General features: G+C 53.6%; 1 protein-coding gene across 1 annotated transcript; it reads right to left on the bottom strand.

Moving 5' to 3' along the window:
- Positions 1 to 2134: 2134 nt before the first annotated feature.
- SESN2 (sestrin 2) lies at positions 2135 to 25579 on the bottom strand. The gene is made up of 10 exons (XM_062190759.1): positions 25159 to 25579; positions 18509 to 18574; positions 12931 to 13128; positions 12432 to 12614; positions 12098 to 12310; positions 10341 to 10491; positions 9721 to 9839; positions 9235 to 9425; positions 4460 to 4604; positions 2135 to 3886 (listed from the first exon to the last, which is right to left on the bottom strand). Exons 1-10 carry the CDS (start codon positions 25246 to 25248, stop codon positions 3800 to 3802), a joined length of 1443 nt encoding a protein of 480 aa, XP_062046743.1. The 5' UTR covers positions 25249 to 25579; the 3' UTR covers positions 2135 to 3799.
- Between the last annotated feature and the right edge of the window lie 457 nt (positions 25580 to 26036).

The following is a 26036-nucleotide window of genomic DNA, read 5'->3' as shown; positions in this document are numbered from 1 at the left end:
TCTAACTGCTAAATTGGTATTCTCTTAAATTTTCACTTGAGGGGCTGGCACTGTGGAGTAGCAGGTAAAGCCAACATGGGCAGCGCTGGCATCCCATGTGAGTGCTGGGTCAAGTCCTGGCTGCTCTGCTTCTGATCCAGCTCCCTGCTAACGGCCTGGGAAGGCAGCAGAAGATGGTCTAAGTGCTTGGGCCCCTGCACCTACATGGGAGACCTGGAAGAAGCTCCTGGCTCCTGGGTTTGGCCTGGTCCTGGCTGTCATGGCTATTTTGGGAACGAATCAGTGTATGGAAAATCCTCTCTCTTGCCTCTCTATCTCTGTCTCTCACTCTGCCTTTCAAATAAATAAATAAATAAATAAATAAATCTTTTGAAAAATTCTCATTTGCAGCTCCATTTCCACATCTGTAAAATGGCAGCACCACCCCTTTGTCACAGGCTGTTGTGAGGACTGGGAGATTAAATTAGAAAACACCTGCAACTGTCATACTCAAGAAATACCACCTGGAAAAGACATGGGAACACTTTACCCTTCTGTTTACTGCCAAGGAAACTGGAAACACAGTGAAATTAACCAACACTTCCAGGGATAAGAAGCAGCTAAGCTGGAAACAGAATCCGGGGCCAGTGCTGTGGCACAGCGGGTTAAAGCCCTGGTCTGCAACACCGGCATCCCATTTGGGCGCGGGTTTGAGTCCTGGCTGCTCCACTTCCTATCCAGTTCTCTGCTATGGCCTGGGAAAGCAGTGGAAGATGGCCCAAGTCCTTGGGCCCCTGTACCTGCATGGGAGACCTGGAGGAGGCTGCTGGCTCCTGGCTTCGGATGGGCATAGCTCCAGCTGTTGCGGCCATCTGGGGAGTGAACAAATGGATGGAAGACCTCTCTCTCTCTCTCTCTTTCTACCTCTACCTCTGCCTCTCTATAACTCTGCCTTTCAAATAAATAATCTTAAAAAAACAAAATAGAATCTAAGCTGTGTACTCAAGTCTGATTGGCTTTCTTGCCCATCCTCCCAAGAGACTTTTTTTTTTAACTTTTTAAAAAAAATTTTTGACAAGCGGAGTGGACAGTGAGAGAGAGACAGAGAGAAAGGTCTTCCTTTTACCACAGGTTCACCCTCCAATGGCCGCCGCGGCTGGCGTGCTGCGGCCGGTGCACCGCGCTGATCTGAAGCCAGGAGCCAGGGGCTTCTCCTGGTCTCCCATGCGGGTGCAGAGCCCAAGGACTTGGGCCATCCTCCACTGCACTCCTGGGCCACAGCAGAGAGCTGGACTGGAAGAGGGGCAACCAGGACAGAATCCGGCGCCCTGACTGGGACTAGAATAGGCAGTGGATTAGACTATTGAGACATGGCACCAGCCCAATTGACTCTTGATGGAAGAGTGTGTGTCCTGGACAACAACCAAAACGAAGCAGGGCCCCAGGGAGCAGGGCACATGGCTCCATCCAGGAGGCACACCGCAGGAAGCCCATCTTCAATGTGTGGCCACTGGCCCCACTTAGAGGAAGTGGGCAGCCATAGGAGTCTTAGGTCTTGGTCATGGTTCAGTTTTCCTGGTCAGCTCATGAGTTCCTGGTGCCCAGAGAAGTGAAGAAGTTTGCCCAAGGTCACACAGCCAAAAAATGGCATTAGCACAATGTGGGGACTGCTCTGTGTCCTCAGTGCCAGGGAGGGAAGGCTGAGAGGCAGGAGACACAAGCGGTCCCCTCGGATTCTCAGACAGCCTCCCGCGATGGTACCGTGAGTCCAGAAGCAGAGAAAAAGAGCCAAGGGAAAGGCCAAGTTCTCAGTCAGGATGGAACTGCCTAGGTCGCCTCACCTCTGCGTCTCAGCTCTCTTGCAGGATTGCTGTGGAATCAGGAAAAAACGGCCTCCAAGCACCAAGCCCAGGGCAGGCTTGGTCAGAAAAATAACATGGCCACTGTTGCTACACAGCCCTGGACGGGTGGCTGGGCTGGGTCCCCAAGGGGCAGAGGTGGACTTTCAGTGTGGCAATCCCAACCCTGGCAAGCTACTGGGCCAAGCACCCGCAGGGCGGGGCTGGTGGGCCAGTCCGTGATGCAATCATGGCTCCGTGCTCAGGCTGGGAGGTGAACCTTGACCTCCAGGAAATGGAAAAACAGCCCATTAACAAGGAGTACAAAACAAAACCTTGGCGGACTTTTATTTCTCATCAAACGGAACTGGTAGCAAAGTCAAAGGTGACTGCACTTGAACACTGGATAGCCCTCCCCCTCTCCACCCTCCCAGGGGACGTCCCCTCTGGAAATCCAACCCCCCTTGCAGGGGGCCCCTTACCTCTTGCCCACCTTCTTTGTAGGGAGGGTTTTCAGGCCTGAAGGGGATGCCAGTCATGTCCCCGTGCCAGCACGGGCATGCAATGTGGCACACTGGCCAGGCTCCAAGCAGAGGCATGAGGGCCCTGCCTTTCCTGGTCACCCCCCACCCAGTCTGAGAGGCACCTGCTGCTAGGAGAAGGGCGAGAGAAGTTCACAGTCATGTGCTACAGAAAGTGCTTGGGGTCTGTCCCTGGCTGCTTTTGCCTCCAAGCAATCCACCTAAACTCCTGGAGAGGGGACAGACGGGGCACCGGGAAGGGGCCAGGGTCTTTGGAAGGCAGCTAGGAGACACTGACTGACTGCAGGAGAGGGGTCTCCAGACGCCTTCAGGATCTTGCAAGGAAATCAGATGTGGGCAGGTAGGCATCCCAAGGGGGAGCACTAGACATGGGGGACCCAGACTCACGCTTCCGTCTGCAACTCTGGTGGTCAAAGGGGTTTGGCAATGTGGCCATGGCCATCTGGCTAGTGACAGGGCCCAACTAAGAGCCTCCTGCCTCTCATACTGGGCCACAGTGCCACTTAAGCCACCCTGAAAGGCCCAGTTTCTTGGCAAATCCACAGCAAAGCCACTGGTGGTGGGAGCAGGTGGCAACCTCTGCAAGACAGGCGCAGCTCAGAGAACAGAACCTCTCTCCCCCTCCTCTCGGGCACTGACCGCAGTGCCATTGGGGAGGCCCTACTGGGGTGAGAACGTCAACCATAGAGGACCCAAGAAAACAGAATTTCTAACCTAATCCTCGCCCCCCTCTAGAAGGCACCGGGACGAGCAGAGATGACCGGCCTTGTTGATGTGCTTGGCCTCTCTCCTGGGGCTTCCCACCGCCAGGTATGGGAGGAAAAGGTTAGAGTGAAGGAGGTCCAAATAATTCAACCAGGACCAGGCAACCAAGGAGCAAGGCACCCTCAGGTTGCCCAACAGAACAGGATTTGGGGGAACCGGACACAGGCCAGCTGTGACCTTTCACATTGATGGGTGAAGAACAGGTAGGAGGTAATGAACTCTGGAATGAGGAGGAAGGGAAGGCAAAGCTGCCTGGAGTGTCAGTCCCTGGAGGTGTGTGCCCCTCTCCCGTGGGGGCCAGCCAGGGAGCTCCCAGTCCAGGAAGTCCCAGCACCTGGGGAGTCTGGGACACAGCCTACTGGCCCACAGGTTTGAGCTGGACCCATTTTCCTTCCTTTAGGAGCAGGGAAAGGAGGAAGGGCACAGCCCCTTGGGGTCCCCTAGTCCCCTTCCAGCTCCCAGAGGCAGAGCTGAGATCCCCGGAGTCAGTGCAAAGATGCTATCCATTCCAGTGAGGAAAAGGAGGGTGTGGCTCAGGGGCTGCACATCACACACAAGCCAAGCCCAGTGTCGGGGGATGGGCTCTGGCGCTGTCTCCAGACACAGAAGTCCTGGCAGGGAGGAGGATGGCCCCCGAGTCAGCTGCTCCACGTGCAGGTCCCACGCAGGAGGCAGTCAGGTCATGTAGCGGGTGATGGCACGGAGGGCATAGAGCAGGGCGGCCTGCATGCGGGCCTCCAGGAGCAGCAGGTTCACGTGGACCTGGGGCAGAGCAGGGCTATTGGCGATGGATCCCCGGCCCTCCCAGATAGCCACCCTCCCTGACCGACCACCTCGCCCTTCTCTTTCCTGCAGAGGCACGCCGACCCTTGCTGTGCTCTGAATGGTTTGGCGCAATGAGCAGTGACAGCTGTTCCAAGGGCATTCATCCCTAGCGTGACTCGTCTCCTTAGCCCCCAAGCCTAGAACCCAGAGCTGCCACTGGCAGAGCACCTGCTCAGGGTTGGCTGACACACATTTCCTCTGTTCATCCTCCCAAGAACCTTGAAACACAAGCAGCTGCATCATTCCCAGGTGGACACAGCCCTCAGGGAGGCCCAGTGAATGCTACCAAGTCACAGGGTTATGATCTGGACCCCTGAGGACACCGTGTGAGACAGGCACCCATAGGCTTACTTGACAGGTGAGTATATGGAATCTGAATCCACACAGTGAAATAAGACTGCGAAATAAGCCAACTCAGGAGGGCAGGCCCAGGTGTCCCACCTGGCGGGACAAACTTGGTCTGGGGTCCCTCCTTGGGTCCAAACCCCTTGCCCCCTCCACAGGCTGTACCTTCTCTGAGTGGCGGAAGTGTCTCCAGAAGAGGTTGTACATTCGGCGGGTGGTCTTCTCTGGGTAACAGGCCACCGTCTTGATGTAGACCTTGAGGTTCCGCTCCAGGAGCTGGTTCACCTCCCCATAATCGTAGTCATCATACCTGGATGGAGAGGTCCCAGAGCACTCCTCACCCTCTGCCCCCAGCAATAGCTCCGGTCCCCAACCCCCACACTGTAGAGGAAGGCGACAGGGTGGTGAGGAAAAGTCAGAAGGTGGGAAACAAGAAGAAGCCTGGCTCTTTCCAGTGCTCACTGAAGTCATCAACCCCATTGTACAGTTGAGGCAGCTGAGATTCAGAGAATGGAAGACACGTGCCTAAGTCATATTGCTGGGAATGGTTTTCAGATCCGGCTCTGCATGGCTCCCAGGCCATAGTCTGCACTCCAAAGTTCAGGCCATGGAGGGCAGGGAGGAGGTCCTATCTACCTATCTACCCAGGAGAAGTGAGAGGGTGAGGGCAAGAAAAGGAGCTGGTACTCGTCTTATAGATGGGCAGCCCAGGCCTGGGAAGACAGTGAACTTGCTCTAGGTCAAGAAGGAAGTCAGGTCTGAAGCCACCTTGCCACTCTGCAGGCCAGCGAGCTGGGCAGCTGCTGTCAGCGCAGATCGGTGTGGATGGGAAGACTGGTTGAAAACTGAGGACAACACCGGTACCTGTGACACCACCAGCATCCCACATCAGATGTGCCAGCTCGGGTCTGGCTGCCCCACCCAGCCAGACTGTAGTGGCCATTTGGGGAGTGAACCAGCAGGTGAAAGATTCTCTCTCTCTCTCTCTCTCTCTCTCTCTCTCTCTCTCTCATTCTGCCTTTCAAATAAACAATAAAACAAATATTAAAAAAAAAAAAAGACTGGACAGGGCTGGCTTGTGCCACTTTCCAATATACCCATCTCTGGCCACCCCTGGATGGGAAACCTGCCAATGGCCAGCAAGAGGATGGCTCAGTTTGGCTCAAATCACCTGGCAAATGGAGTTTGTGCCTAGGAATACCCAGAAGCACAAGTTTTCTACAAGGAACATGTATGTTTTTAAAAAATTGTAAGGATAATTTTTTGATGCTTAAATGAAAAAAGAAAAAAAAATCATGTGTCCACTAAAATACGCTTATGTTTGAGTAAATGAGTACAATAAGTAAAACGAATAGGTAAGAAAATGGCCATTGATCGTGTTTGTGTAAAACGATTTGTGCTTGGGTTACCTGCATGGAGCAAAGGGGGCAGCAAGGGGACATCTGGTCACAAGAGCAGAGGGGGCCAAGGATGCTTTTTATTTTCTTCCTTTTGTTATCTGTGTTTTATGACACTTCTAAACATCAGGAGTTTCTCTTTACAAACATCAAATAAGTTTTTTTTAATGAAATAACTATTTTTTTATTATTTATTTGACAGGTAGAGTTTACAGACAGTGAGAGAGAAAGACAGAGAGAAAGGTCTTCCTTCCGTTGGTTCACCCCCCACAAATGGCCGCTATGGCCGGCGCTGCACCGATCCGAAGCCAGGAGCCAGGTGCTCCCTCCTGGTCTCCCATGCGGGTGCAGGGCCCAAGGACCTGGGCCATCCTCCACTGCCTTCCCTGGCCACAGCAGAGAGCTGGACTGGAAGAGGAGCAACCGGGACTAGAACCTGGTGCCCATATGGGATTAACCCGGCGCCCATATGGGTTAATCCTCGCAGGCGGAGGATTAACCAAGTGAGCCATGGCGCCGGCCTTGAAGTAACTATTATAACTTCAACTCCACAAAAATGACTACATAAGAAAAAGAAAGCGAGTAAAACATTACAGGATGCAGAGAGGACTGTACTAGGACAGAATTGGCAAAAAAAAAAAAAAAAACTTTTTTAAACATTTACTTATTCACTTGAAAGGCAAACTTAAATACAGGGAGAGACAGTGAGAGGGAGAAAAAGAGTGGTGGGGAGAGAGAGAGAGAGATCTTCCATGAAGAAGATCCCCAAATTGCTGTAATGGCCAGGGCTGGGACAAACTAAAGTCAGGAGCCTAGAACTCCATCTGGGTCTCCCAAGTAGGTACAGGGGTCCAAGCACTTGGGCCATCTTCTGCTGCTGCTTTCCCAGGTGCATTAGCAGGGAGCTGGATCAGAAGTAGAGCAGCTGGGACTCAAGTAGAGCACTCATATGGGATGCTAGCATCACAGGCAGCAGCTTAACCCACTGTGCCACAATGCTGACTCTGGGGAAATTTTTTCCCCCTTAACTCTTTAAATTGACCACCACGTTATCAGAGTGTTTTTCAAAATAATTCTTCTATATATATATATCCTTTTCAAATAATTCCTATCTAAGATTTATCTAAAAGAACTTATGTATGATAAGAGTAGTCAGCACATGTAGTATTTGTAATAGCAAAACACTAAGAATACCATGCCAAAGGTAAAAAAGAATAAAAAAACTATTCCTACTGATTAGAAACATGGTTCACACTAGGTTATTAAGTGAAAACTGTAAATTGTAGAATATGTTGAATGTGAATATATCAAGTTAAAAAAACAAAAGATTCAACAAACAAGACAAAATGTAATTTCATCACACACACTGTGCAGAAACCAACCGATGTTATCGTTCCAGTGTGCATTATCCACACACACACAAGCATCTGGTAAAAAAAAGAAACAAGACTCTAGTGCAGCATGTAAAGCCGCCACCTACGTGGGCATCCCATAAAGGCGGCTGTTCAAGTCTGTGCTGCTCCACTTCTGATCCAGCTCCCTGCTAATGAGCCTGGGAAAGCAGATGGTGACCCAAGTGCTGGGGCCCCTGCACCCACGTGGGAGACCCGGAAGAAGCTCCTGGCTCCTGGCTTCCCATTGCGACCATTTGGGGAATGAACCAGCAGTTGGAAGATCTCTCTCTCTCTAACTCTGGCTTTCAGATTAAAAAAAAAAAAAATCTGGGAAAAAAAAAAAAAAGGAACAAAATATTCTGGTTGGTCACCAGCTTTCTTTTCTCTCAATACATTTTGCATATTTCCCCACGGCCATCTAAACAGACCTCTACTGTCATTTACAGCTGCATTATATTTCACTGAATGGATATATATATATATATGTCCATTATATATTCATAAATTATATATATAATTTAAAATCCTATACTGATGGGCATTTATGTTACCCCATTTATTATGACAGAAGAACTGCTACTCAGAATGGGAAGAGTTATGCGTCACTGAAAGACAGGGCTCTGTTCAGAGCGATGTGTTGTGAGGCAACGTCATCATTGTGCAAATATCACGGAGTGTCCTTACACAAACTCAAATGGCTGTGACGTCTCTAGGTGTTACAATCTTTTTTTTTTTTTTAAGATTTATTTTTTCAGGCCCTGCGCTATGGTGCAGCAGGTTAACACCCTGGCCTAAAGCACCGGCATCCCATATGGGCGCTGGTTTGAGACCCGGAAGCTCCACTTCCGATCCAGCTCTCTGCTGTGGCCTGGGAAAGCAGTAGAAGATGGCCCAAGTCCTTGGGCCCCTGCACCACCCGCATGGGAGACCCAGAAGCAGCTCCTGGCTCCTGGCTTCGGATTGGCGCAGTTCTGGCTGTTGCAGCCAATTGGGGAGTGAACCATTGGATGGAAGACCTCTCTCTCTCTCTCTACTTCTCCTCTCTCTGTGTAACTCTGACTTTCAAATAAATAAATAAATTAAAAAAAAAAAAGATTCAGCTTTTCATTTATTTGAATGGCAGTGTTAGACAGACAGAGGGAGAGACAGAGAGAGAGAGAGGGAGATCGTCCATCTGCTGATTCAGGCCAGAATCAGGAGAGTCATCTGGGTCTCCCACGTGGGTACAGAGGCCAAAGGACTTGGTCCTCCACTGCCCTCCCAGGAGCATTAGCAGGGAGCTGGATGGGACACAGAGCAGCTGGGACTGGAACCCTCACCTAGATGGGTTGCTGGTATCACAGGTGGCAGCTTAACCTGCTGTGCCAGAACGCGGGCCCCTAGGTGTTACAGTCTTAGTGTTGTATACGTAGTCTTTTGTTGACAGAAAGGTCATTGTGTGGCACATGACTGTTCCAACACAGCTGCATATAATACATGTGCGTATATGTATACATGGCTCTATACACGTGTGTATGTGTATATGTATGCAGCATGCACACACAAATGAGTGTACATACAGCTACCTATATGTAAAAGCATAGCTATCTCTGGGGCTAGGATTAAATAGGTTCAGTTACAAGGTTCAGTGAACACCTCTATTGCATTTTAAAGTCAGCAAAGAAACAGATTCACTTTGAAAAACAGGACTGGCAAGAAGAAAAGACAGGGCCGGCACTGCAGCTCAATAGGCTAATCCTCCGCCTTGCAGCGCCGGCACACAGGGTTCTAGTCCCAGTCAGGGCGCCGGATTCTGTCCTGGTTGCCTCTCTTCCAGGCCAGCTCTCTGCTATGGCCCGGGAGTGCAGTGGAGGATGGCCCAAGTGCTTGGGCCCTGCACCCATGGGAGACCAGGATAAGCACCTGGCTCCTGGCTTCAGATCAGCACGGTGCGCCGGCCACGGCGGCCATTGGAGGGTGAACCAACGGCAAAGGAAGACCTTTCTCTCTCTGTCTCTCTTTCTCACTGTCCACTCTGCCTGTCAAAAATGAAAATAAAAATAAAAAGAAGACAAGACAAGAAGAGAAGCATGAAGCAGCTGAGTGCTCAGGCTGAGCCCCGCCGAGCCTGCGTGCCCCAGCTGAGGGCACTCACCTGCTGAGTGCCTACCTGATGCCAAAGACGCAGTGGATGTAGTTCCAGATGGCCCTGCGGAGCACGGAGGTGTCCACGCCGCTGTGCATGGCGATGGTGTTGTAGGTGAGGCTACAGGCCACCTGGAACTTCTCGTCCAGCAGCTGCCCACCCTCGGGGTACAGGCGCTGGATCAGCGAGTAGCCGTGGTCTTCCCAGGTGTAATCCTGGGGAACATCGGGTGGGGTCAGGGAGAGAGCCCGAGAGATTGGCCTCTGGCCCCTCCCTCCTCTGCAAATCGAACACCGCCCACTCTGGGCCGGAAGTCAAAGTGGCTGCAACTTGGCAATGACCTTTTTCTTGGGATCAGGGCCCCCAAGCTGCGGAACCCACAGGACCCCTGCTGACCTTGTGGGTTCTCGAGGGAGAGAAGTTAACCAACGCTGTAACTGCTCCAACCATCCGCCACCTGCTTGCCACTAAGTCTAGAGCAACGGCTGAGAGGAGTGGAGGGAGCCCTACCTGGGCGCGGAAGGTGGGGGGCGCCTGGGCCCCACGCCGGGTGAAGTCCTCGTACCCGAAAGTAGGGTCTTCCACAAAGCACAGCGTGTCTGGGTGTGGAGAGGGCTCCAGGATGTCAGCTGAGGACCGGGTTAGAAAGAGGTCACAGGAAGGCCGAAGCGTGGAGCACATTGGGGTGCACTCCTGACGGAGCAGGGGAGGGCAGAGGACAGGGCCAGGGGAAGCCCCAGCTACAGTGGGTGGCAGCCAGACCAGGGCTGAAGCCGGGCCTGGGGCAGGAGGACAAGGGGGCCCACAGTCCCAGGAGGCTCAGCCCGGGGTAACACCGGGAAATGGCATTTATCAGTGGAGCGGCTGACCCTGGGCCAGGCTCCATGTTAAGGGCTTTGCTTCTGTTGTTCCATCTACCCTACACGTTGTTCCTGAAGCCTTGGGGCCAAAAGCGGCCGATCCAGTCAGCCAGGGGGCAAACAGGCCAGGACCACAGCCAGGTCTGAGCCCAAAAGCTGTGGCCGGAACCTTTTGGAGGGAGTGGAGAGGTGGCTGCCTCTGAAATGCAGGAGGTGCAGCACCCCGTCTCCCAGAGATGCGTGCGAAGGGGGCAGGCCCTGTGCTCGTACCTGCCGGGGCCACCAGCAGGCTCTCCGACTTCTCCAGCTCGAAGCGGCTCTCCATCTCCTCCGGGGACGTGCCCTCGTCCCGCAGCAGGCTGTCCTGCAGCCGCCGCATGCGCTCCATCAGCGCCTCCACGTCGCGCGCGGCCTCCAGGCCCTGCAGGAGAGACCTGGTGGTGACCATCCACTCCCCCTCCGCAGTCTCTGGAAAGGTCCCCCACGTCCTTCCCACACCCACACCTCCCGAGGCATCACAAAGGCCAAGGGTACCCTCCATGCCACCCACCAAGGTCTCCCCTGTGGTCTGTGCTTCCCAGAGGGAAATATGCAAAGTCACAGAGCAGGCACACGTCTTTCCCACACTTCAGCTCCCCCAGAGGTAAACTGCATTTTACTCTCTTTCTTTCTTTCCTTCTTTCTTTCTTTTTTTTTTTTTTTTTTTTTTTTTTTTTGATAGGCAGAGTGGACAGTGAGAGAGAGAGACAGAGAGAAAGGTCTTCCTTTGCCGTTGGTTCACCCTCCAATGGCTGCCGCGGCCAGCGCACCGTGGCCGGCGCACCGCGCTGATCCGAAGGCAAGAGCCAGGTGTTTCTCCTGGTCTCCCATGGGGTGCAGGGCCCAAGCACTTGGGCCATCCTCCACTGCACTCCCTGGCCACAGCAGAGAGCTGGCCTGGAAGAGGGGCAACCGGGACAGAATCCGGTGCCCCGACCGGGACTAGAACCCTGTGTGCAGGCGCCACAAGGCGGAGGATTAGCCTATTGAGCCACGGCGCCGGCCTATTTTTTATTTATTTCTAAAGATTTATTTATTTATTTATTTTGAAAGTCAGACTTACAGAGAGAGGAGACACACACATGCAGAGGGAGTTTTCCAGCTGCTTGTTCACTCCCTAGATGGCCACCATGGCCAAGGCTGGGCCAGGCCACAGCCTGGAATCAGGATCTTCATCCGGCTCTCCCATGCGGGTAGTGGGGGCCTGAACACTCAGGCCACCTTCCACTGCTTTTCCCAGGCACATTAGCAGGGAACTGGATTGGAAGCAGAGCAGCTGGGACACCAACTGATGCCCATATGGAATGCTGGTGCTGCAGGCTATGCCAGGATGCTGCTCCCCTCCCCAAGAGGTAGATCTGAAAGTACCTGTATTTTTATATTAAAACAAACATGGCCACATTAGAGAGTAAGAGGCAAGCTTGGCTTTGTCCTCTTGAAGCACTAAGAGGCAGCAGACTTTGAGCCCATGGAGCTACAGGCTGAAAGGCCAGTCACGTGGTACTTCATTTAACCTTCCCAGATGAGAAAACAGAGTTGCAAAAAAAAAATTATGGGGCCAGCGTTGTGATGCAGCAGGTGAAGCCACCACTTGTCATGCCGGCACCCCATAATAGCCGGTTAGTGTCCCCGCCATTACACTTCTGATCCAGTTCCCTGCTGATGACCTGGAAAAGCAGCAGAGGAGGGCTCACGTGTTGGACCCCTGCCACTCATATGGGAAGACCCAGATGAAGCTCCTGGCTTTGGCCTCTGGCCTGGCCGTTGCAGCCATTTGGGGAGTGAATCAGAAGTTAGAAGATCTCTCTCTCTCTCTCTCTAACTCTGACTTTCAAAATTAAATAAATAAATATTTTAAAAGAGAAAAATAGAAAAAAGCAAAATTAGTTCCCTAGGTCCTCTCAGGAAAGCAGTGGCTCCCGCCCAAGGACCAGAGGCTGTGCCAGCCCCTCCCCCGCCTCCACCCAGATCCAGGCCCAGCAACTTACCCCAGAGTTGTTCAGTGTGTCCCCACTTGGGGGGCTGCTCTGCTCACTGAGGGGTGAAGGGGCCTGGGGGCCAGGGCTGCCATCTGGGTCTCCCTCGGGGAGGATGCCACAGCCAAAGACGAAGGAGGCCAGCGAGTGGCAGTGGGTGAGCAGGACCAGGGCCTGGATGAGTTCGGCCAGGGACCAGCTGTGCTCTCCCGTCTTCAGCAAGGCCTGCAGGGGAGAGAAGGCCGGACCTGCTCAGTGCCTGCCATGGGGCTGCTGCCCAGGCTCCAGCCAGGCCGCAGCCAGGCCTCTGCGCTCCCTCGGGGCCCCGCCTCTCTGCCCACCACACCTGGATGTGCTCCTTGGTGATGAGCCACGGCCGATGCGCCAGGAGCTTGTTGATCTCGCTGAGTTTGCGCAGCTTCTCAGGGGCCCGGTGGAGGCCCAGCAGCCACTCCGGGTCACCGCCAGTCTGCAGAAACTCGGTCATGTGGGAGCCCACGAGGTAGGAACACTGGTGGCGGGCGGCAGCCTGCAGGGGCAGACAGAGCCTGGGTCACCCTCTTCCTCTGGGCCTCGCTCAGGGTGAAGCCAGCACAGCGCCCGCTGTTGCCTAAAAGGTGGGTGATCTAGATTCTAACCCCATATCTGCCACCAGCTTGGAGCTCACCTGACCTCCTTGCACCCCAGTTTCTCAGTCTGGAAAGTCGGCATCTAAGATGCCTGTCTTCAAAGCCTCCACTTCTACAGCCGCTCAGGGCTTTCCTGGGCTCTAAGCCACCTTTCCTAAGGAGATGCACGGCCAGAGCCCCACCAGTCCCGCAAGCATCAGGCCCAGAGAGGCTCACCATGATGGCAATATAGTGGCGCCAGGAGTTTGCCAGGGGCCCGTCCGTGTGCAGCAGCAGGTAGTGCAGGCGCCAAAAGCTGCTAAGGTAGTCAGGGTGCAGGCTCATCACCACCGCCAGGTTGTCCACCCGTCCTGAAGACATCAGCGCCTCCAGCCCCAGGTGCTGCTCCAGGCTCTCAGCTCCCTCCCGAAGCACCTGCCAAGGCAAGGGGAGGAGAGCATGGGTTCCCAGCTACAGAGACCAACACATGCTGGGCAGTGGGTGAATTACAGCAAGAAACTCAAAACCACCACCTCGTTCAAAAAGAGGGGGAGTGGGGTGGAAACACATTTCAGTAAATAAACACTTATCAGGCACTTCATATATATGATAATAGCCAATACTTGGGGCCCGAGCTATGGCGCAGCAGGTTAACGCCCTGGCCTAAAGCACCGGCATCCCATATGGGTGTCGGTTCTAGTCCTGGCTGCTCCTCTTCTGATCCAGCTCTCTGCTATGGCCTGGGAAAGCAGAAGATGGCCCAAGTCCTTGGGCACCTGGGAGACCTGGAAGAAGCTCCTGGCTCCTAGCTTTGGATCAGCACAGCCCCAGCTGTTGCAGCCAACTGGGGAGTGAACCAGAGGATGGAAGACCTCTCTCTCTCTGCCTCTCCTCTCTCTATGTAACTCTGACTTTCAAATAAATAAATAAATCTTTTAAAAAATAGCCAATACTTATATAATGCTTACTAAATGCCATGCACTGTGCAAGCACTTTATATATATATATATATATATATATATGTGTGTGTGTGTGTGTGTGTATGTGTGTATATATATATGTGTGTGTGTGTGTGTGTATTCTTTCATTTAATCATTATAATTATGAAATTGGAGTTCTGCTTTCTCCATTTTTAGATAGGAAAACTGAAACAGAGATTAACAGTATAGTTTCTTGGCCAGAGTCATGGCTCACTTGGCTAACCCTCTGCCCGTGGCACTGGCACCCCGGGTTCTAGTCCCGGTTGGGGCACCGGGTACTAGTCCCGGTTGCCCCTCTTCCAGTCCAGCTCTCTGCTGTGGCCCGGGAGGGCAGCAGAGGATGGCCCAAGTGCTTGGGCCCTGCACCCGCATGGGAGACTGGGAGGAAGTACCCGGCTCCTGGCTTCGGATTGGCGCAGCGCCAGCAGTAGCAGCCATTAGGGGAGTGAACCAACGGAAGGAAGACTTTTCTCTCTGTCTCTCTCTCACTGTCTATAACTCTACCTGTCAAATGAAAAAAAAGAAAAAAGAGTATAGTTTCTCTGGGGTCAGCATTGTGGAGCAGCAGGTTAAGCTGTGGCCTATGACACCATATGTTCCAGGTCAGCCGTGCTTCTGATCCAGCTCCCTGCTGATGCTCCTGGGAAAGCAGCGGAAGATGGCCCACATGCTTGGAGCTCTGCCATCCATGTGGGAGATCCAGATGAAGTTCCAGGTTCCCGTCTTTGGTCTGGCCCAGCCTAGGCCATTGTGGCCTTTTGGGGAGTGAATCAGTGGATGGAAGACTTATTTTTTTTTTATTTCTTTCTCTCTGCAATTCTGTCTTTCAAACAAATGAAAATAAATCTTTAAAAAAAAAAAAGAAAAAGAATACAGTTTCTCCTACCTTCAGGGAGATTCTGTTCTAACACACAAATGCACACAACCACGGCAGTGGGTGCAAAACAGGTCACATCATCTGTTTTTTCCAGGTCAGGTCTGATTTAAAAGTTTACCTGTTATGATCTCATTGAATTTTTTTTTGAAAGGAGTTAGTTTAAAAAAAAAATATTTGAAAGGCAGAGTTACAAAAAGAGAGCGAGAGAGATCTTGAGAGATCTTCCATCTGCTGGTTCATTCCCCAGATGGCCTCAATGGCTGGGGCTAGGCCAGACCAAAGCCAAGAGCCAGGAGTTTCCTCCAGGTTTCCTGCATGGGTGCAGGGGTCCAAGCAGTTGGGCCATCTTCTACTGGTTTCCCAGGTGCATTTGCAGGGAGCTGGATTGGAAGTGGAGCAGGCAGGATATGAACTGGCACCCACATGGGATGTCAGTGTCACAGGTGGCGGCTTCACCTCTACTCCACAACAGAGGCCCCGGGGTCAATGATTTTATTTTTGTAAAATATTTATTTATTTATTTATTTGAGAGGCAGAGGGACTGAGAGAGAGAGCTGGACAAAGAGAGAGAGCTCCTCTCTGCTGGCTCACTCCCCAGTGCCCGCAAATAGCTGGAGCTGGGCCAGAAAGAAATGCAATCTACATCTCCCATGTGGGTGGCAGGAACCCAATTACTTGAGCCATCACCATTGCCTGTCAGGGTCTGCGTTAGCAGGAAGCTGGAGCTGGGACTGGAACCCCGGTACTCCAATGTGGGGTGCAGACATCTTAGCCATCCCTCATTGAATCTTTTCAGAAATGCTTTGAGGTAAATACCATTAATTCTCCCTAACAGAGAGGAAACCAGACAGGTTTCACCCTCTTCTGTAGGCCGTAGTTTGCATAAGTGACAGAAACAGGATTCAAATCCAGATGAATTCTAAATCCCATCTCTTTCCTTTATTATAAAATAGAGAGGTTAGTTATAAATTAGAATATAAAACACAAAAACAATACTGGAGCTTAAAACCCTGGGCAGGGGGCCAGTGCTGTGACACAGTGTGTTAAGCCACTGCCTGTGACACTGGCAGCCCATATTACACTAGTTTGAGTAGGGGCTGCTCCACTTCTAATCCATCTCCCTAATGTGCCTGGGAAAGAAATGGATGGCCCACATGCCTGGCCCCTGTCACCCATGTGGGAGACCCAGATGGAGCTCCTGGCTCCTGGCCCAGCCTGGCCCAGCCCTTGCCATTGCGGCCCTTTGGAGAGTGAACCAGCAGATGGAAGATCTCCATCTCTCTTGTCTCTCCTTCTGTCACTCTGCCTTTCAGATAAATAAAATAAAACTTTAGGGGCTGGCACTGTGGCGTAGCGGATAAAGCCACTACCTGCAGTGCCGGCATCCCATAATGGGCACCGGTTTGAGTCCCGGCTGCTCCACTTCTGATCTGGCTCTCTGCAATGGCCTGGGAAAGCAGTGGAAGATGGCCAAATCTTTGGGCCCCTGTACCCATGTGGGAGACCTAGAAGAAGTTCCTGACTCCTGGCTTCGGATTGGCCCAGCTCCGGCCGGAGGGGAGTGAACCAGTGGGTAGAAAATCTCTCTTTCTCTCTCTGCCTCTGCCTCTCTGTAACTCTGCCTTCCAAATAAATAATAAATAAATCTTGAAAAAAAAAAAACTTAAAAAATAATAAAATAAAACTCTGGGCTATAGACATACATAATTAGCAGGGGTTGCTGAGTTTACATCCACAGAGAGGGGGCAGTGGGCCGAGACCACCGTTAATAGCTCGTCAACCACCTGGCCTACAGTCAGGAGAGCAAAGAGGACAGGGCACACAAAAAAGTGCCCTGTTCATCGGAAGCTGACAAAAAAACAAAAAACAAAAAACGACGAGGTAACCATTTATAAGTTGTGCTGTGCGTGTTTTGGAGGTGCCCCCCGCCCGTACACAGTAGCATACAAACTCCACAGAGAGATTTGTGTCTTGTTTACTGCTCCACGCCCCACCCCACCCCCACCTAGAACACTGCCTGACACAGGTTCATCCTTCAACAGACACGCACAACCACGGGTGGACTGACTCAGAGAGGAGGGGTGGCTCTGCTGAGTTGCTCAGGGCAAACCAGAAAACAAACAGAAAAGCAAGCTGTAAACTATGTCCTGGATTTCCTATTGAAAATAAACATCTACATGAAAGCAAGTGGCAAGGGACCGGCTCTGTGGCGTGGTGGGTAAAGCCACTGCCTGCAGTGCTGGCATCACACAGGGGCACCAGTTCGAGTCCTGGCTACTCCACTTCTGACCCAGCTCTCTGCCATGGCCTGGGAAAGCAGTAGAGGATGGCCTAAGTGCCTGGGCCCCTGCACCTGCATAGAAGACACAGAAGAAGCTCCTGGCTTCACATCGACCCAGCTCTGCCCATTGCGGCCATTTGGGGAGTGAACCAGTGGATGGAAGACTCTCTGCCTCTGCCTCTCTGTAACTGCCTTTCAAATAAATAAATAAATCTTAAAAAAAAAAAAGTGGCAAAAGGCTAAGAGATCAAAGCTTTCTGAAACACTTGAAATGTTTACATTGCTTTCAAAGCAGAAAAAAGTATTGTAATATATGCACAGTCAAGGATGAAAAGATAGGAGGGCCAGAGCTGTGGTACAGTGGGTAAAGCCACCACCTGCAGTACCGGCATCCCATATGGGTGCTGGTTTGAGTTCCAGCTGCTCCACTTCTGATCCAGCTCTCTGCTATGGCCTGGGAAAGCAGCAGAAGATGGCCCAAGTCCTTGGGCCCCTGCACTCGCATGGGAGACTTGGAAGAAGCTCCTGGCTCCTGGTTCTGGATCAGCTCAGCTCTGACCATTGTGGTCATCTGTGGAGTAAACCAGTGGATGGAAGACCTCTCTCTGACTCTGTGCAGCTCTGACTCTCCAGTTAATAAATAGATCTTAAAAAAAAAAAAATGAGAGAGAGGGGGGAGTGAAAAGATACACATAGGAGGTTCTATTTTTTATTTTTTTTTAAAGATTTATCTATTTATTTGAAAGTCAAAGTTACAGAGAAAGAGAAAGCAGAAGAAAGAGAGGCCTTCCATCTGCCTGTGCAATCCTCAAGTGGCTACAATGGCCAGGACTGAGCCAGGCCAAAGCCAGGGGTCAGGAGCTTCATCTGGGTCTCCCACGTGGGTCACAGGGGCCCAAGCACTTGAGCCATCTTCTACTGTTTTTCCTGGGGTATCAGCAGGGAGCTGATTAGGAAGTGGAGCAGCCAGGACATAAACCAGTGCCATGTGGGATGCTGGCGACAAAGGCAATGGCTTTGCCTACTACACCACAATACTGCCCCTGGGAGTTCAATCTTTTTCTTTTTAATAAAATGTTTCTTCCTTTCTCTCTCTTTTTTTTTTTTAATTTATTTTTCATTTGCTTCCACTTGAAAGGCAGAATTACACAGAGATAGAAATTTTCCATCTGTTGGTTCACTCTCAAAATGCTTGCAACAGCTAAGACCAAGCCAGGCTGAAGCCATGAGGCTGGAACTCCATCCAGGTTTCCCACAAGGGTAGCAAGGGCACAAGTACTTGTGCCATCATAATTAGCAAGAAGCTGGATCAGAGGGGAGGAAGCAGGACTCGAACCAGCACTCGAATATGGGATGTGGGCATCCCAAGTGGTGGCTTAACTTGCTGCACCAGAACTCCCACCTGGGTAGTTCTAACTTACTAAGGAGAAACAGGCACTGCTCTGGGGATGAGAAGCGTGGCCGTGTTACTATCACTTTATCTCTTTGAGTCTGTTCCTTCCCAGTAAAATGGGATTGCTAATGCATGTCTCACAGAGCTGTTTTACGAGCTCAGTGAATCAGGAATTGGAAGGGGGGTAGTTTCAAAGCTCTAATTTAAGGGGCAGGAAAAGACTCTGGCCCACCAATGTCCAAGGTCTTCTCTTCCCAAGGATTCCCAACCCCTTCCAAGCTTACCTCCTCCACCGGGATGAAGGCGCTGGGCCCACGAGGGCCTTGCCGGGCCCGGCTTTCGCTCTGCTCCTGGGAGGACACACACAGTGGTTAACTGGTGGTAGATGGCGGGATAAAGAAGGCTGTAATCTCTCCTGGCGCCTCCTCCCAGCCAAGGGGCACCCGGGAGCTCCTCAAACCACACTCTGGTGCCCCCTGTTCGGAGGAGCCAGAAGGGAGATAGACACCTGTCTGTCAGGTTGCAGGAGGGTGAGCAAGGAAGAGGGCTCACCCCAGGCTGAATGCTTCAGGGACTGGGCAGGGACCCAGGAGCCCCAAGTTCTGGGAGGGAGGAGCCCAGAGCAGGGAACTGCACAGGAAGCACCAGAGAGCCTGTGTGGAACACCTCATCATTTGCATTCTGAAGCCAGTACCCAACTACCCTAGATACCTAGGGACACAGGATCTCATCTTATCCCCCTGCCGCCGCCACCTCGCAGATCACCACTATCTCTTGCCCAGACCACCACCCATAGCCTCACTAATTGTTCTCCTGTCCCCTTCAACCCATCTCCTACCCAGCAGCTGGATTAACTTTCTCAAGTGCAAGTCTGATCAACTGGTTTAAAACCCTTCCTCTGGCTCCCTTGCCTTCCAGATTAGTTAATGACCCAGGCCCACCGCCCTCCCCCGGCCACTCCCTCTGCAGAGCTAGCTTGTACCGCCCTTCAGGGACCAGGAACCTTCTCCTAACCCTCGCTCTGAGCCCCAAATTCTCAGTGTCTCTGCTTCTAAAGACCCTGTCCTGACTAGCAGATCGCCGGGGAGCAGGGCCAGGTCACTGATACCAGGCTGTGAGTACAAACAGAGCGCGGGGAGGTAAGCAGGGACGTAGAGTGGCACAGACGGGGCGATGGCAGCAGCTAATTGGACAGGTTGATATACAGGTGTACGCTCGCTGGAAAGTGCTGGGGATCTCAGCACTGGCTCCGGGAGCAGTTAACCCAAACCAGAGGCATGCCCTCATCGGAGAGGAACACTGGTCAGCATTAAGATGCAGACTGAGGGGCGGGCACTTGGCCCTGTGATTAAGATATCTGAGGGTTTGTGGGTTCAGGTCCCAGCTGTGCTACCAATCCCAGCCGGAGTACTTGGGTCCTTGCCACCCACTCGGGAAACCTGGACCGATTTCTCAGCTCCTGGCTTCGGCCTGGCCCAGCCCTGGCTGTTAGGGGCATTTAGGGAATGAACCAGCAAATGGGAGATCTGTCTCTGACTCTCTTTGTCCCTTGACCTTCCAACTAAATAAAAAAAAATAAATTTTAAAAATGAGATCTAGTGATTACAAAGCTCCCTAAGAGACGCAGTGCTCTGGGGTTCTGGAATACTCTAAAGGAAAGAACCATGAAGTCCCCGGTGAGGGCACCAGTTGCACTCCTAACTTGCAGTGTGGCTCTGAGAAAGTTCCCTCGGCTTTCCTGGACAGAGCAGGTGGCCAGACTGACTGCCCGGGCCCCTGTCAGCCCACACAGGCCCCAGGGGTCCAAGCCCAGTGTAGGAACCATCAGGCTCCCCAGGCGCTCCCTCCCCACCCTCCCTCCCTCCACCCTCACGGGAGAGAAAAAGCCCAACAGCTCTGTCTGGGAGATAAGGATTGCTGACTCCACACACTGGGCCTCCCCCTCAGGGGACCTGAGGACAGATAGAAAACCACAGCAGGGCAGGGCGGGGTGGGGCTGTGGGGGGGAGGGGTGCCAGGGAGGGACAGGGAACAGCCTTGGGAATCCCAGGTCACCCCAACATCTGACCCTGGGCGCTATGGCAGGAGGGCTCTGGTGCCTGCTGGACTTTGAGCGGTGGGTCTGATCCACCCCTGTTTCTGAGCAGTACTAACAGTGATGGGGACAACGCAGGGGGCGGTGAAGGATTGGGGGCAGGGGGCGGGCTCCTGACACAGCGGCCTGGGCTCCGGAGACAGCTCCACCACCATATGAGCCTCAGTTTTCTCACCAAATAATGGGGATAATAGTACCAACTTTCACTGGCGTCCTGAGGGTTTAATGAGCCAACGCCTGCACGCCTGCCCCAGCACCTCCACCATAGTCAGCACCTCAGAGGCCAGCTCCCATTAACCTCCTTCTTGTTTCGAACAAAGGCTTCTCAACCCAAGCAGTATATTAGAAATCCTTGGAGAAGCTGATTTTTTTTTTTTTTAAAGACCCATGCCAAGGTCTCACCTCCAGCAAGTCTCATTTAATTGGTCTGGGGTGGGACCCCAGCTAATGCACAGCCTGTGTGAGGACCACTGTGTGCACCATCTAGGGATCACTTTCTGAAGCTAAGTGCTTCTCAGGTAGAACGAATATTAATTTGCTCGCCTGACAAATATTTTTGATGACCCTGCAGGCAGCAAGAACACGGCAGTGGAAAGACAAAGCCTCAGCCTTCACACAGGTTGGGACCTCAGGGAAAAGGCGAAGGATGACAAGAGGGTTTCCATTCAGGTTCTACCAGGTGAATGAGATAGAGCACTGCGTGTACGATAGGGCAGGTGGGTGGGAGCGACACTCGTGGAAGTAGACAGGAAAGGCCACTAAGGAAGTGCCGTTTGAGTGGCTGTCTATATGATGAGAAGGCAGCAGGGCCTGAAGGCGGTTCTAGGGACCAGCACCCCAGCCAGAGGGAACCGGCAGTGTAAAACTGAAAGCAAGGCCGAGTAGATTTGAACCCCCAGCTCCAATACCCTGAATGCTTCCTGGACACCAGGGGAAGTCCAGGCAAAGCAGGCAGGGCAGGGATCCACTGCCAAGAGATGACAACTCCAAATCAGCCCTGCCCCCACCCCCACCCCTCTGTCCCCTGGGGTAGGGAGTCAACAAAAATAATGGCAGACAACCACACTGGGTCCCGTACCTCGCATGGTCCGTTTTACTGCTGTGGCACAGAGCTCCAAGGGGTCGAGTTATTTCCAGTCACTGAACCAGGAAGGAGGTAGGCAAGTGGGGAGACACACAGGTTTCCCGCAAGTGCGGAAACTATGCCCCATTCTCTAAACTTCTCTACCTCTCAGGAGCCTGGAGGCCTTTGCAGGCCTTTGCGTCTGGGGTTCCAGCCACAGTCGCCGGGAGCAGGAGCCGCTGCTCCCAACCTGGCTCCCTGCACACTGTTCCTCATCTTCGGGGCACACACACTGGATCTGGTTCTGGGGTCCCCACAGTGGCTAGCACAGCGCAGTCCAGCAGAACTCCCCGTGATGGCGCAATGGCTTCCATCTGCACAGTAATCCCTTGTCACTGTGGCTGAGCATTTGCAAAGTGGCCAGGGCAACAGAAAGCTGTTCTTCTTAGCTTTGATTTACCTGAACAGAAATGGCCACACGTGACTGGGAGCTCCCGCAGTAGAGAACATGGAGCTCTACACGCCTGATAAAGGCATGATTGCGCCCCTGCGTTGCAGACGAAGACAGGGCAGCCCAAAGCGGGCAAGTCACCTGCCCGAGGTCGCACACTCATGTAGGGGAGAAGGAGACCTGGGGTGGCTGTTCCTAGTGCCTCGTGAGGGGGTCACTTGCCACAGGACCACCCTCTCTCAGTCTCAGACCTCCCTCCGAGTGCCTGGCTCCAGATGCAGGCGCTGGCTGGATGTTACTTTTTACGTTAACTTAGGTACTTGCACACAGGCTCCACTCAATCTTCAGCAGATTGCACGGAGAGTGGCCTCTATTTTCTAAGGGACCAAAGTCAGGCGCTCACTGAGAACTGAAGAAGTGAGATGTGAATCCAGGCTTCTGGGTGCTGGGGTCCTTTCCACTCCACCAGCACCGCTTCGGGCAATGGGCCCAGGTCTAGAGACTTGACCCCAGCCCGGTTTCCAAAGATTCTGCCCACCACCCACATCCACCTCTGGCAACAGCCTCAGCCTTCAGTGTTGGCGCCTGATAGACTGAGAGGCGAGCCTCTGCTCCAGACACCTGCTCAGTCTCTGCCAGCTGGGAAGGTGCAGACACTACCCACCCTTCCCCTGAACTCACATCTTTCAACTGGTTACACTTGAGAGAGAGACACACCCCAAGGAGCCCTTGACTGTCAGCCTTGGTGGGGGTGTGGTGCCACACGCTTGGATGCCCACCATGAACGGGCGCCAGCTACATCTAGCCACTTCCTCACAACCATCCTGAGGGAATTGGGTCTTATTCTTTCCTTAGAGGTACATCACAGAGGCTCAGAAAGTCCTCTCTGAGATGGAGATCTGACCACAAGGCCTGAATGTTCATGGGGTTAGCTACGCCAACACGGAGCAGATCTCTGCGAGCTCTTGCCAGCTGTCAAGAGCAGTGCCGGCGTTGGGACCGGTGGGCTGGGTCTCAAGTCCAGCAACAGAGACAGAGAAGAAACATCTAGTCACAACACCAAGTTGCATAGCTGGGATAAGAGCTTCTGCCGTGGAGAAGGTGGACTGGATGCAAAGGGATGACTTCCCTCCCCCATCCTGGGGGAAGTGATGTTTGAGGAAGTTACCCCAGTGCCCAAAGAGGGCTTTCAAAACATACACATAGACTTCAAAAAGTTCATAGAAAATGGAATCAAAAGATAAGTTTATTTGGGTATAGACATTTTAAAGTCCATGCAGGGTTTGTTTTGTTTTGTTTTGTTTTTTTGTTTTTTCTCATAACTTGCATTTTCCATGAACTTTTTGGAGACCTGTAGTAGAATGAAGCCCCCGGAACTTTTTGGAAACACACACACCTGAAGGCCCGGACCCCCTGGAAGGGCGTGTGTGGTGAAGCAAGCAGGGGGTGGAGGGCTCTTCCCTTGGGTGCAGGCTCTGTGAGCTCTGCACCCAGCTAGCTCCTCAGGGTTCTACCCAGAACAGACACTTTCCCAAGGAGCTCTTTCCTCTCAGACACCACCAGCGTTCCCCTCTGCAAAACAGCAGTTTCCACCTGAAGCCCCCCGCCCCAGACCCCAGGCATTCCTTCCTCCCTAGACCTCCTCCCAGGGGGGAGCACGGGCTCCAGCACTCCCCGAGCTGGTGTGCCTGGAAGGGCGCTCAGTGGCCACCCACGTCGGGAACCTGAGTGGGGTTCTTGGTTCCCTGGCTTCAGCCTGGCCCAGCCCCGGATGTTGCGTCCCTTTGGGGAATGAACCAGCAGATGGACGATCTCCCTCTGTCCCTCTCTCTGCCCTTCTGTCACTCTGCCTTTAAAATAAATAAAAATAAGTCTTTAAGGAAAAAAAAAAAGACACTCTGGGGGAAGCGGGCTGTGCACTCTGTGTTCCGACAAGTCAGGGTGCTTGAGGCAGTGACCCTGTTCCAGGCACTGTGCTCCCGCCACTGCTCCTATTCTGAGTTAATTTTCCCCACGAGCCCTTGGAGATACTATCAAATCCCCATGGGAAGAAACAGCAGATCAGACGGGAGAGCACTCTGCCAAGATCACAGGGCCAGTGAGTGGGAGGGCTGGGACCTGAACCCAGCCCTTGCATGCTCTGGTGCCCGGCTGCTCTCAGTAATAGCATCATGTCCATGTTCCACAAAGAAGCCGAGTGAAGTGACTGGGCCAGAGCCACACAGCTGAGAAGATGCAGGAGTGAGGCTGATTGCTGCTAAGTCAGGAGGGGTGGGGAGAAGCAGGCTCACAGAACAGCCAGCCCACAAGCCCTCCACCACTGCAGCAGGACCCCCAACTACCACCGTGCTTAGAAAAGGGAGGGTTTTCCCCTCCTGGGTCACAGAGCTTATGACTAGTAATTGAACCAGCTCCCCACCCCAGCAAGTCGCCTCACCGCCCAACAAAACTCCCTGTAGGGCCAAGCGCTCTCAGAAATCCTAGAGGCATCGGGTCCCAAAAATAAGGTACTTGGTGGGGTTGGTGAAGGCATTTTCCCAAGGCTGTCTTGGGCCTCAATCTTATCTCCCTGCAAAATGGGAAGCCTGGCACCTAGTAGGTGCTTACTGGATGATAAGATGTTCATCATTGCTGCTAGTGTGTGTGTGTGTGTGTGTATGAAAGAGACAAAGAGACAGAGAGAGAGAGAGACAAAGAGACAGAGAGACAGAATTGTTAAGATCAGGGCCAGCCCTTTTCCTTGCCTCTCTTGAAAAGTGGGATCTTTGGGCCAGATGCTGCGAAACAAACTTAGGAGACCTCAGACCCATTACTAGGGCGCAGCTTAACCGAAGCCGCGGCCAGGGGTGCCCCAGGCAGCCCGCAGCTTCGGCTGCCGCCGGCACGTACTGGGGTACCCTCCCGCCCCCTCCAAATACTCGGTCCGGGTGCCAGGTGTCCCTGTCCCCACTCTGGGGGACAGGAACAGAGGCGCATCCTAGAAAAAGTCCTCCGCCCACCCGCGCCCGCTAAGAGGAAGGGACTCTGCGGAAGGGGGCGGGGAGGAGGAGCGGTCCGGTTGCTCTGGCCGGGATTTGCCTGGACTTGAAGACGCTCTCCACCACAGCCCAAACCCCGGAGAGCACGGAGAAGGCTTTCCTTCCCATTGGCCGGGAGTCCGAGCGGAGGGCTCCACAGCCGCGGGAGGGGGCGCGGGGGAGGGCCGGGCTGCCAGTTGATGCAACCTCGGCTCGGGGTTACGCGCTGCACGCCCCCTCCCCGAGCCCGGGACTGCCGGGGGGCTCCGACGCGCCCCGGGGCTCCAGGAACCCACGGCGCCGCTTACCTGCCCTGCGCCCGGGCCGCCGCCGCCGTCCCGGGCGAACGGCAGGTAGCCCTTGAGCTCGGCACGGCACTCGGAGTCTGCAACGATCATGGTGTGCGCCAGGACCCGGGCGCCGGAGGGGGTTGTGCACGGACGCGCGCAGGAGGCCGGGGTTGGGGGCCGCCGGGGAGGCTCGAGAACCCCGCGGTGTCTCTCGGGGGTTCCAGGACACTCGCGAGCCGAAGCGCGGCCGGTGCGGCGCTGGACTCTTCCCGACCCTGTCTGGCTTCTGGGACAGTGAACGGCCTCGGGAGCCCCCGAAGTGGCGGCAGCGAAGGGGTTCTCAGGGCCCGGAGTGCCTCGGACGTCCGCAGTGGCCGGGGCTGCTCACGGACCCGGCGCCGCTCAGCATCCCCGCCGCGGAACTGCCAGCGCTCGTCCGGCTGTGACACCAGCAGCGCCTCTGAGCCCGCTGCGGTCTCCGGGGGAGGGCGGGGACACAAAAGCCTCGCGGCTCAGCCAATCGCCTGCCTGTTTCCCGGGGAGGCGGGGGCGACTCCGCCCCCCGGAGCCGAGCGCTCGGCCAATCGGCGCCGGGCGGCGCGCGGGCACCCTGGGAGCTGTAGTTGGCCTCGGACGAATGCTGCAAACTTTTGCAAGAGGCGTTTAGTCACCTCGCAGACCAAGCCATACGAGAGTGACAGCCCGCAGAGTCATTAGGGGCGGCGTGACGAAACGGGACTGCACCGGGCTGGGCCAGAAAGCCAGGTGTGAAATCCCTCCCGAGTGAGTGTTTCAACTCTTTGGTTCCTGGAGAGACTGGTTAGGGTTAGGAGGGCTTTGGCCCCGGCAGCCATCCAGTGGTGCTAATTAGAGAGCTGAACACCAGATTGATGGAA

The sequence above is a fragment of the Lepus europaeus genome, chromosome 5 (genome assembly GCF_033115175.1).
Source record: "Lepus europaeus isolate LE1 chromosome 5, mLepTim1.pri, whole genome shotgun sequence".
NCBI classification, from domain to species: domain Eukaryota; kingdom Metazoa; phylum Chordata; class Mammalia; order Lagomorpha; family Leporidae; genus Lepus; species Lepus europaeus.
This window is presented reverse-complemented; position numbering and strand designations above follow the sequence as displayed.